The sequence below is a fragment of the Dermacentor albipictus genome, chromosome 9, assembly GCF_038994185.2.
Source record: "Dermacentor albipictus isolate Rhodes 1998 colony chromosome 9, USDA_Dalb.pri_finalv2, whole genome shotgun sequence".
Taxonomy (NCBI): Eukaryota; Metazoa; Arthropoda; class Arachnida; order Ixodida; family Ixodidae; genus Dermacentor; species Dermacentor albipictus.
Window position 1 is genome coordinate 32754672 of NC_091829.1, and position 12711 is coordinate 32767382.

General features: G+C 51.7%; 2 protein-coding genes across 2 annotated transcripts in view; one reads left to right on the forward strand and one right to left on the reverse strand.

Annotated features, from left to right (window-relative positions):
- Ephrin (ephrin) overlaps nucleotides 1-12711 on the reverse strand; it is a 304448-nt gene that overhangs the window by 140388 nt on the left and 151349 nt on the right. The window lies entirely within an intron of this gene.
- Nucleotides 6951-12198, forward strand: LOC139049418 (uncharacterized). Its single transcript, XM_070524722.1, has 2 exons — nucleotides 6951-8206; nucleotides 11991-12198. Exons 1-2 carry the CDS (start codon nucleotides 7097-7099, stop codon nucleotides 12120-12122), a joined length of 1242 nt encoding a protein of 413 aa, XP_070380823.1. The 5' UTR covers nucleotides 6951-7096; the 3' UTR covers nucleotides 12123-12198.

Below are 12711 nucleotides of genomic sequence, written 5' to 3' on the forward strand. Positions count from 1 at the left end.
GTCGCTCGGCCCTGGCATTTCCCGGTATCGGTGTTTAGGAATGATCAGATCCCCCGATCATAATAACCCTCAAGTCCTGGCTGTCCAGTACGCCGCTGATAGGGCTAGGAAGCTTGACCTCCCGGTCCCAACGTGGGACTAGCCAGGCAGGTGTCAACACTTTGTACAGGACCAGAATGAAGTTATTTCCTCCTCCCCCTCCTTCGTAGGGCAGTCCGTTTTCAGAACAGAGATGAAAGAGAGAGAGAGAAAAAAGAAACAAAACCTAATTCGTATTCAATCGCCAAAAGCAGATTTAATTCGACATCAGTGTTCCCAGACTAACTAACCTTTCTGTACTCAACATCAGCGTAACGGGACACGTCGACCGCGTTTGTCTCCATACATCACACGTTGATGCGGCATCGAGCTGAACCTGAGGCGAGCCGGAACCTGCGGAATTGCAACAACACGCAATACCACTCGTTCCATAGAGATCGACACGCCAGCGCTACAGCACCAACCGGAGAAACAGAACTGACGCATCAATAACCTGCGTGGGAGGCGAGAAGAGATAAATTGCAGTAATATGTAAAAAAAAAAAAAGAATGCGATAAAGAAAAACAGCGATACGGAAGAGGCGGACCCGATGTCCGGAACGTCGTAGGCAGCGCGGAAAGCGAGCGGGCATTTCGCCACCACCAGCCCGGGTGGGAATAAATTCCGCTCTGCCCAACACCCCTCTCCATCACGCGCGCAGTTTTTTGGCGCTGTCCGACGCAGCGGGCCCGGGACGCAGAAATAAAAGCGGCCGAAAATGTGGGGGCGATAAAAACAGCACCGCTCGCCATCCCACGCACTGTGTTCGCTGTTGCCCGAAATCGGCTGCCGCCACGCAGCTAGTAAGACGGAGCGGGGAGGGGGAGGGGGGGGGGGGGGGCGAGGGAGAGCGGGTGGAGACGGGGGTGGTGGGGGGGGGCGTGCTCTACACATTTTACAACCATTCTGGCGCGAGCGGCAACCGAAGAAAGCGCAACGCAGCAGACGGCACGCCCATTCTCATCTTCACCACGCCACGCGAAATTTCTCCTCTTCCTCATTTCAGCCAGATCCACTCCCCTCCCCCCCACCCGCTCTTCTCTCTTAAACGCTTTCCTCCTCTCTCACAATATACAAGGCAGTTGCGAAAGCGTGGGCGGAGGACATTAGTGCGATTTCTGGTCACGTGAAACGTGAAACTTCAGTGGTGTGGTCACACTTCCCGCTGAATCCGGGGCAACACGAGATGCAATTCTGGGCATTATCGAATTCGCCATCTCGCCAGCTCCGCTTGCCTCGCACAGAAGCTACGCTCGCTCTGACTGGTTAAAAATAAGAGGGGTAAGGGGGGGGGGGGGGGGGGGGTCACGACGATTGTCTAGAATAGCACCAACCCGGTGTCGCGTATACAGAACTGCGAATTATGCCCAACGCTTAGACAGATGTTTCAGGTTGTCCTGTGGCGAGATAGCGACAGGTCATATATGTAAAGTCACGTAGCCTGCATTTGCTTCACACCTGCGAGTACCGTGAAGGGTGACAAGAGCATAGGATACCCTCATTCTCCGCCACTCGGACAGCCACCTCTTATTTTATTTATCTTTACCATTTGCCCCGTGGCCTCTTACAAATCCCGACACTTACCGGATCTCAAAGCTTGCCTTGTGTCTTTGTGACTAAAAAAATTGTACTACGATTTCTCAGTCGCATCCCTGACTTCCCGGCATCCTGAGCTAAATGAATACAGCGAAACTCCGTTATAACGGAACGAGATATAACGCTATAATGCATATACAGAAGTAATTCTGGCTCCCTCTTCAGCTTCGTTACAATGAGGTTCTAGAGTAGATTTCTAAAGGTTACGCTCTATGTTTCCTAGAATTTAAAAAAAAAAAATCTGCTTACGGAAGCTCTCTGTATGGCAACGCAGCGTCGCTGCACTACGCATCACCGGCTGACATAATAAGCAAGAACAGACGTAAGAAATTCACTGCCAGATTAGTGCCGACTAACTAATTCATCAGATTCGTCAGAGTGCTTGAAAACTCAGCCCTAATTGAGATGTACAGAAGTCCACATGCTATCTGTTTCGCATGGATTAACCACGTATACAAGCGCAGAACGCGGTGCCTAATGACCACCACAAACGACTTCAGCTTTCCACATCGTTTAGCAAGCGCCGAAATATTGTGGCCAGCCCCGCGACGCACGTACGAAGCCAAAAGCGAAACGGAGAGCCGAATAAAGCGAGAAAGACAATCGCCAGAACCAACACGGAGGTCGCGGTAAATGGGGCGAGACCGGCGCTTGGGTTACAGTTTTACTGACGTCCCGCTGGACATGCGGCTCCAATGACGAAGGTGTATTAAACGCTCGAACGAAATTCAGTCGCAGGTATACAGAACGCAGCCGAAGGCTATTGCGCACGACTGTCCTAACACACTGTACGCGCCCGGAAGACGCGATCCAAAAAAACGGACGCAATCGCAGTTTGTTGGTGACGTCATCCAAGCACTACGCGTGACCTGACTGTTACCGCAAAGGCCCCTAACAGACGCAAGTACGCCTGTCTACTTTATATTTATTCACGCTAGCATACACACACTTTTTTGTGCACTTGTGTCTGCATTCGCAAGCTTCTTTGAGCTATTACGAAGTTGAACACGTGCAATCCACAGTCAGCACAGGTAACACATGTAACACCAGTAAACACATGTTGTAATTACCTATAGGCATCTATAGGTTCTCTTTAAAGTCGGCATCACCACAAGGAAGTGCGTCGCATCACTCTCATCATCGCACTGAAACATTCGAACGTTTTTGCCGCCCCCGGCCAATCGAATATTGAAACAGTGTGCCAAGTGAATCGCAATATCTTAGTCCCCATGAATTCTGGAATGCAGCAAAGCATTTTCGTTCTGTTATTACGCGTCATGTGATGTACTTTTGAAGTTATTTAGACTCGCGTTCTTTTTTTCTTTTTCGTTTTTTCCCGTGGATACGATTCGTTGCTGTGCTTTCAAATCAATCTTTAATGCGTCCGTATGAGCTGCAGTGTCCGAAAGTAAATAGATGCAATATATGAACCTCACTTCAAACTTTCCTAAAACAGTGGTATATGAAATGCTTCCATAAAAGCTTCCCGAACAAGTTCTCGAAATTTGAAACGCGCAGAAAGAATTCGAACATCCTGGAAAGAATGGAACAGCAAAAGTATCGCTCCACTCTCAATAAACACAACAAACAAAAAAGAAACATGTCTCTAAATAGGTCGACCTCCCCGTCTTTCTTTCTTTTTTTTTCACTTAAATATTATTCTTTAAAAAACATACGTGCCTAGAGTATGGCGCCGACTTGACGCCACAGTGAAATAGGACCTGGAATACTTGGCCACGAAAGAATACGTGCACGCAAAGGGCCACACAACACGAACACGCTATGAAGAACGATAAGCGAGTTATACAAGGCGGTATAGAGTACAACAGACAACTAGGTATGTCGAGTAAGCACGAACTTAAGATACAAAATTGCGGGAACCAAGCTACCGTCGGGGTCGGAAGGCGGACAGCACAATAACGCCGGCGAGAGAAAATGGCGCCGAGAGACGCGCAAGTGCACCAACATGGAGGCATCACGACGAATGCGTTAGGAAGAGTGTGCTCCGAAAAAAAAAGTAATTAAAAAATAACAAAAATAAAACGACAAGAAGGGAAACAGGAACGACATGGGTCGACATATACGGCAACTCATGCATGGAGGCGGTGGGTTGACAAGTACTCTGAAAGGGTTCTTGACGAATGAAAAAAAAGAAAAAAGGAGTTGGCGTACCGTATAACGTACTCTCCGGAGGAACGAAGAAGCAAATAGAAAAATATATATGCGTCAATGAACGCAGTCTTTCTAAAGAGCGCCTTCAAAGGAGGGAAATATAAAGTTCTCGACGCGGTTCTCCGGCCATGCAACCCAAAACTCCAGTTTCTTTTCTTCGGTACATCACGCTTTTCTTTGCTTCCTGGCTTGGAAAATTCTCTGGATCTTTCGTTCGCTTTCCTGGCTTCTTTCTTTCTTTTTGTTCTGCCGACGTCGACAGAGAAGTCAAGGATGAGCTTCTCTCACCACACGGCTCGTAAGAATGAACGCGAGAGAATGCCGTCCAAGTTAAAAAACTGTGCGAGTGAGCAAAAGTAAAGGACTCGAATAAAGTCGTCAAACGTTCCAACGACAAACGTGAGAAGGTATTTAGGTGCGCGTATAACGCGCACAGGCGGGCATTCGACGGGGGAAGACACGTCCAAAGGAGAGGCAAGCGAGAGTGAAGACCAATATTATGCGCAAAAAAAAAAAAACACGAGAATCCCTCCGCAGCTAAGAAAGACGTACACAGATAGCAAGACAGGAGAGCCTAGTCAGCGTGGTAAGAAGAGGAAGTAGAACAAGGGGAAAGAAAGAAAGAAAGAAAGAAAGAAAGAAAGGAAGAAAGAAAGAAAGAAAGAAAGAAAGAAAGAAAGAAAGAAAGAAAGAAAGAAAGAAAGAAAGAAAGAAAGAAAGAAACGCAATATAAAACGAAACAGAAGGTGAACAAGACGGACCGAGAAAGATTAATAATAAGGAGTTTTCTATGGGCGCCGGGTAATGAACAAGACGACGTCATCGGCACCTCCGTGCAAGCGAGGGGGAAAAAGATCTTAAAAAGTCCCGAGACCGTTCAATAAAGGAGCGCTTTTGCACGAAGACAAAGTTAAAGCAACACAAATATAGCAAACAAAAAAAATGTTAGAACGTGTTCGGTATAGTCCCGGCTTCCACTCCAGCGGTTGACAAAAGGACCTGGGACGAGAAGCCGGCGTCCTAAATGATGCGAGCCCCGGGGTACAAAACAAAAGGACACCCCTGCCTGGAAGGAGCGCAGGAGAAATAAGGGACGGAGAGAGGAGGCACGAACGACGAAAGAATGGAAGGAAACAAAGGCGACGTAAACGCGAGCTGGGGAGGAGGGGGGGGGGGGGCGATGAAGATTGGATAGGAGATAACGGGAGAGGCGATAGCGTCGTCGTGACCTTTCTCATCGTACAGAAAGAGAGACCCGTGACCTCAAAGCAACGCTGATGGGCACGTCGACCTGACCATGCCAGTCGACTATGCGGGGAACCGTATACCCGGTATCACCGCAACGTGGCAAAGCGAAGTGTATATGTAAGCCTTGAGGCACGTGCAAGCGTTCTACGACCGCTTCGTACCAGTGGGAGACCTAACGTCCGCAGCCTGCAGCAAAGACGTCGACATGAAAGCTACGAGAAACGATAGCAGGTCAATGAGATCGCAGCGGTGGAACAGGTCATCATGAAGGTGTGTTGTATTGTGTTTTATGGCGCGTAGGCAACTAAGGCCATCATGGGCCAAACTCGAGGTATAGGAGAATTTTCCGTGTAATTTTATAAAATTAATTAAGTAAATTAAGTAAAGTAAATAATTAAGTAAATAATCGTCGGTGGTGTTGAGTGCCTAAATAGTCAGAGTTACCTCATGATGGAGTAAGAAAAAGATTGTAACAATGGGTACTGATAAAAACATTTAAAGGGGGTCGGGTAACCTCAGCGGCCATCCCCGTCAGGGCAAGGATCTCGAGGCTCCCAACCAATCAAATAAAGTCCTCAGCCTTTTTCTCAGGAATGAGAAAAGACAGGAAATAACTAGGAAGGAACTTTGCACAACACAAGTGAAGCCAAACGAGTCGGCCTAATCCGTGGTCGCCAACGTTTAAGAACGTAGTAGGTTCCACTGCTCCCACTCTGCAGGCGCGGCTACGGCAGGGAAGGTGAACGAGTGCGCATCCATTAAAAAAATATGGCCAGGCATAGCTTGGTTAAGCCAAGAATGCGTCGCATATTGCGCGAGTTGGGGCCCAGCTTTTCCTCCGGCTGTCGTGACGTCACGTCACGTGGTTGCGCTAAAGGTCAATGGTGGCTGCCCGGCCGCGCCCAAGGGCTGAACTGAGTGATTGCAATATGCAACGCATAAAAACTACCGGGGACCAAACGTTCTCGGCCAATACGCTGAGTCTCCGAGGTCACGTGTTGGGAGGACACTTCGAATAAAAGAAAGCGAAAGTAAAGGCATCACAGAGAGTTTGCCAAAGCTTGTCGCGTGACGTGTAATGCACCTTCCTAGTTTAATTCATTTCTCCATGCAGGGCATCACTAGGCGTGTCAGGGTTGTCTGTTCACAAACACGGAAGATAGCCGCATATTGCCGAAAGCAGTCATAAAGTAGCTCCCATGAACAGAATAGTTTGCTTTTACTAAGGCTAGTTGCACTACATAACTAATATGAACTTGACGCCGCGCACAGAAGAGGACACCTTTTGCGTACGCCTACTGTGGTTCGGGAACGGAACTGGTTCCGTACTTACTCATTTTTTTAATGAGCGAAGGTGTCGAAACGACACCTAGAACAGCGACTGGCAAGCGGCTTTACAACGAAGGACAAAGTGAAGGAATCCAAGAACACTCATCCATGTTAACTTCAGTCTGTCGCATGCAAGGCTCGGCAACCCCGAGTGGAAAGTCAGGGCAACTTGGCCGGATCCGCCAGACCGTGGGAAAAACCTAAGCCGGCGTTCGTGGAGAGCGGGCGGTGACGGCTTCGAATGCGACAAAAACACAACCCGCGCGACGCATCGATGTTGTCTGTGGCTTGGTCGACCACAGCCACCCGAAGTGAGCGGACGTGCCGTCGGCGCTCTCCGGACCCCGAAATCTGCCCGAAGAGAGCGTACGTGCCGTCGGCGCGCACTCCGAACCGATCCGACGTGAGCTTTGGCCGTCGCCCCCTGCCCGGGCCTCCCGAGGCGCGAGCTTTGCCCGTCGCCCCCCGCCCGGGCCTCCCGAGGTGCCGTGCGCTGTGCGTGCCAGTCACCACGGAATACGCACGAATCCCCTCCGTTTGCGCCGCTGCCGACCGCTAAACCTACATCCGAACTTTTTTGGACCACATCGATGTCGGAAAGTCTGCTCCTGGCCAGCCGCCGCACTTGGTTTTGCCTCGCTAATCACTGGTAGCGCACCCACCCCCAACAGCCATGGAGGTGCAGGGCGAAGACCTCGACCCGACAACGTTCAGACCCAGTGAGTGGACCACGATACTCCGCGCGTACAAGGGAGGCAAACCAAGCCCGGAAGCGCTGGTTGTGCCCCCTCATGCAGCCCCTGTTCGAGACAAGCCTGCCGCGCCCGCCGTCGGTGCTCCGGCCGACACTGCCCCTGCGACCTTCAAGCCGACATACCGTGCTCAACAACAACAGCTGCGCGTGACGCACGCAATCGCATTGCGAAGTAAGCAACTTGCTTCACTCCCTCCCGGCACTATAAGGGTAGTCTTCCGACCAAGAGGAGGCCTCGCTTTGAACGGAGCCATGGCGCAGCCACTCATGAAAGCTCTGCGAGTCACCGCCGCTGACCGGGACCTAGGAGAGTTTCACCTCCGGATTCACCCGACGAATAACACCTTCACGGTCGCTACACCTCACGAGTCAACGGCCCTTCACCTCGTCCAACTCAAGGAAGTGGTCCTTCAAGAAACCAGTTACCCCATCGCCGCCTACATCGCACCGCCGCCCGCTGCTGCGCGCGGAGTCATCTCGCAAGCCTACTGGGCGGAAACACCCGAAGAGATGCTACAAGACCTCCAGACTCGCAACCCGGAAGCTGATATCATCGCAGCCCGCAGAATGGGTAGGACCCTCTCCATATTGATCACATTTGCGCATGGCCCAGTCCCTCACACCATACGCTACATGAGTGTAGTGCATAGATGCACGACGTACAAGGGAAGTCCAGACGCGTGCACAAACTGTCGTCGACCGGGCCACAGACACGACGTGTGCCCCCACCCCAAGAGTGGTCTCTGCCCGCGGTGCGGGGACAAGCATGAGCCGCAAGATGTTCCCTCCTGCATCCCGATCTGCATTCTCTGTGGGGGGCAGCACCTCACGGGCACCGGCTCGTGCAAGGCAAGAAATTCCGCCACCAAACGACATAGCCCACCGCCCCAGAAGTCGAAGTTCCCTACCAAGAAGGACTTTCCCCCGCTTAACACGACCCTCCCGTCTACCTCTACATGGGCTTCCAAGGTTGCCAAGACGAATATCATGACCTCCCAGGACTCGGACGTGAAGGCTCTGCGGGATGAGGTAAGGCAGCTCAAGGCAGCCCTCTCTACCTCCACCCCTGCTCTACCCCCCACTCCACCATCCCCATCTTCCTCATCCAACCCGTCCGACCAACCTCCTCAGAAAAAGAGGAGGCCTGATGAGAGCCCAGTCCAACCTATAGACCTGGAAGCCAAATTTCAGGACCTCGCCCAAAACCTAGAATCCAAGTTCACAGAGCGCATTACTGCGCAGGTCACTGCACAGTGCCAGACTATGATTGAAGCTACCATTACCGGTATAATAGATAGGGTCATATCTAGCATCATGGCCAAGGTTGAGGAGCGTTTAGCTAACCTTATATCTGGACTCTCAGCGGCCTCTCCTCCCGCAGTCCCACCTTCTGCACTCCTCCTTCGCCCCGCCACCCTTCAACATGGCACCTCCGAGGCGCCATAATTCCTTACAAATTATTCAATGGAATTGCAGGGGCTTTCGGCGAAAGCGCGACCCTCTGCAGCAGATTATCGCCAACTCTTTGTCCCCACCAGACATTATCGCTATCCAGGATGCCAATGTTTGCAGGCAACTGCCAGGATACGCTGTTATCCCCTCTGACTCCACTGATCTTCCTCGGGTGGTTACATACGTCTGTAACACCTTGCATTACGCGGAGCACGACGTTAGCTCCCCTATTGCTCACACCTTCATCGAAATTTTACCCCCCACTCCTGCACAATCTCCCCTGTTCATGCTTAACTGCTATCTTCTCCCACGACAGCCGATTCACCTACTTGTTCCACTCCTCAAATCCGTAACCCAAATGGCCGGATCAAACCCCCTACTGATTGCCGGTGACTTTAACTGCGCTCACGTGGACTGGGGCTATCGACGCACCAACCACAGAGGCACAGTTTTATACAATAATACGCTATTACTTCACCTGACCATCTTTAATGATTTTAGCCTACCTACGCGGGTAGGTAACAGTGTTACTGCCGATACTAGCCCAGACCTCACGCTTGGTAGAAACTTGGCTCACCTACAGTGGGAAAGAACGCAAGCCACACTAGGCAGCGACCACCACCTGATTCGCATAGCGGTGAACTATCGCCGACCTCAGCGCAAATTTACCGCTAGGCACACTAATTGGGATCAGCTCCGTAAATTTAGGCAAGCGCAGCCAGCACAGGGCCCCTTCGACCTAGACACCTGGACTACTCAGTTACAGAAAGACATTCGCCAACATACCCAAACGCTCGATACTACCCCAGACACCCCCGTTATCGACAGTAAGCTCGCCCACCTTCTTGAAGCTCAAGAGAACATAACGCGAAGGTGGAGAACTCAAAAGCACAACAGGAAACTAAAACTCAAACTCACCCAGCTTCAATCCCAAATAGAACACCATAGTGCCACTCTTTGCAAAGCTAACTGGGCTCAGGTTTGTGACGGCCTCCGAGGCAATCTCTCCACAACCCGCGCTTGGCACCTGTTACGCCATATGCTCGATCCCACGCAATCTAAAACACAGACGCGTCTTAGCATTCGCCGCCTCACTCATAATCATCGGCAGGACACCGACGCCTTCCTCGCGCAGGTGAAACGCACCTATACCACCCCAGGTCCTCCTTGCAAACATCCCGAGTACACGGGCTCACCCCAACCACAGCTTGACGCTCCTATTACAGAATCTGAATTTCGTGCAGCCCTATTGAAATTGCGCAATACCACACCCGGGGAAGATCAAATTACGAATGCTGCCATCCGAAATCTTGATGATGCCTCCATATCTCACCTCGTTACCTACTTTAACGAGTGCTGGGAGGCAGGTACCCTCCCTGCCTCCTGGAAGCATGGAAAAATTATATTTATCCCAAAACCCCACAAGCCCATCACCGTCGAGAACATCCGCCCCATTTCTCTTACATCTTGTCTCGGCAAGACCTTTGAGCACATAATCCTCGCCCGACTGACAACGTACATGGAAGAAAATCACTTTTTCCCCCACAGTATGGTCGGCTTTCGCGCACATCTATCTGCGCAGGATGCCCTCCTTCAAATTACGCACGATGTGCTTGATGATACCATCCCCCATCTTACTAAAGCCATCCTGGCGGTTGACCTCATTAAGGCATTTGACAGAATTCGACACGCCGCCATCTTACGGGAACTGCAAGAACTACAGGTAGGCCCTAAGACCTACAACTACGTTCGCGCCTTCCTCTCTGGCCGCACTGCCTCCTTGCACATTGATCAGCTCAGCACACCCTCTTATACGCTCGGTGAATTTGGAACCCCGCAAGGCGCGGTCCTCTCCCCCCTTTTATTTAACATTGCTCTCATCCCTTTAGCCCAGAAGCTCAATCTCATCCCACACCTAAAACATACTCTGTACGCTGATGATATTACCGCATGGACCACTCATGGCTCAGACGGGGAAATTGAGGAAACTCTACAATTAGCAGTCGACACGATCTCCGCTCACGTATCATCTATCGGACTCGAATGTTCCCCCTCTAAGTCCGCGCTCCTCCTAATTAGACCAAAATCTGCCGCCAACTCACCCATCCAAATCACTTTACAAGGATCCCCTATCCCCATCACTCCCACCCTGCGCATCCTTGGTCTCTACCTGCAGGATTCCGGACGCAATGACCATACCCTTAAAACACTCAAGGCCTCCACGCAATCAGTGTTGCAGCTTCTACGCCGCGTATCTTCCCTGCACAAGGGTTTAGACGAAGCAGACAACATGAAAGTTGTTCATTCTTTTACGCTTAGCCGCATTCTGTACGCCACTCCATATCTCAAGCTGAACTGCACGGAAACCGAGCGCGTGAACGCCATGATCCGCCTTGCAACTAAGGCAGCCCTCAACCTGCCTCGCAGTACTAGCACAGCCAAACTCCTTGCACTAGGCATGCATAACACGCTTCCTGAACTAGTTGAGGCACACCTTCAGACGCAGTATTTAAGACTTGCCGCGAGCGCCACTGGCCGCCATATCCTCGCCTCCCTTCGCATCAACATACCCGCTAATCAGTCAACCCTTATGGCCATTCCTCGACACATTCATACACCCCTTGTAGTGAAACCCCTTCCTCGAAACGTCCATCCCCAATATCACATCTCTCGCCGCATAGCTCGCGCAAATGCCCTCCACAAGTATTACGGACAGGTCGAGAAAGCCATCTGGGTGGACGCCGCATGTACAACGCATGAAGCTGTAGCAGTTGCTTACAACCCAACCTTACCCCGACCCCTAACTCACCATCTTCCCTCGGGCTCTACATCTGAGGAAGCAGAGGAGACCGCCATCGCCTTAGCCCTTGCCCTTTCGGATGCTGAATACATCTTTAGCGATTCAAAGACTGCTTTGTCCAACTTTGCCAGAGGCAGAATTCACAACCCTGCCTGGAACTTGTTGAACATCCCCACCCAGAATTTACCACGTAGGGTTGAGCTCCGGTGGGTGCCGGCTCACTCTGGGAACCCCGGAAACGAGGCTGCCGATAAATTGGCCCGAGGTTTAATTTGCCGGGCTCAGGACAGCCTCGATCCGGGTTTCTCGAGGGAGCGGGTACACAGCTTTGCGGAGCTCACGCAAATACCCCGTTTGGACCGTCGGTCTTACCCTCCTCCCCACTCCTCCCTGACGCACTCCCAACAGATCCTCTGGAGACGCCTCCAGACCCGCTCTCTCCCATCCCCTCAGCTGCTATCCCACTACTGTGGCACCTCCCCTACATGCTCCCTATGCGGAGACCCTCACGCCACACTCTCCCACATCCTTTTTGGCTGCCCTGCCGATCCTCCCCCGCAGGGACAGCCCGCCATCTCAAGCTGGGAGGACTGGGAGGTCCTGCTCTCGTCTACGGACCCGACATCGCAGGTTACTGCGGTGGCTCGGGCTGCCGACGTCATGAGCAAAAGGAGCATGAACGTTTCGACGTAGTGCGGGACCGTGCGGTGGTCCAGGGACCCAGAAGAGTCCAAACTCACATGCTATGAATAAAGTTTTTCTGTCTGTCTGTCTGTCTGTGGCTGGAAGAAAGACCGACGTCGACCCTGCTCGTTGCCAGGCGCGGTGGCGGGGAAACAAAGGATAGGAGGAAACAAAAAAAGAAAAGGCAGACTCCGCTGCGACTGGGTTTCAACGGGAAGAGAAAGGAGACCGGGACACCACAAGCGGCGACAAGCCTCGCCTTGCTGCCGCCATAAGACGAATGGGGAGAACGGTGCAGGAACGGTTGGATCGGTTGATTGATCAGCCTGCGGCGGTGGCGCACCGCTTCTCGGATGTATCGGCGCATCGATCAGTTTGGTTCCGCGCGCGTTCTTCCGAAATTTCGCCGCGCCAATGTTGGGGAAGCGAGAACGATGCATAGCACGTTACGGGCTGCTTTCGCAACTGCTGCAGCCGATGCCTAATGGCTCCGCAGATGTCTCTTGTACGAGCATGGAAGCAGCGTGTCACGAAAATTAATTTAGGCAGTCTACGGATTGTTTATACATTTCTTGACTGACTCGCGCCTCCTTATAGA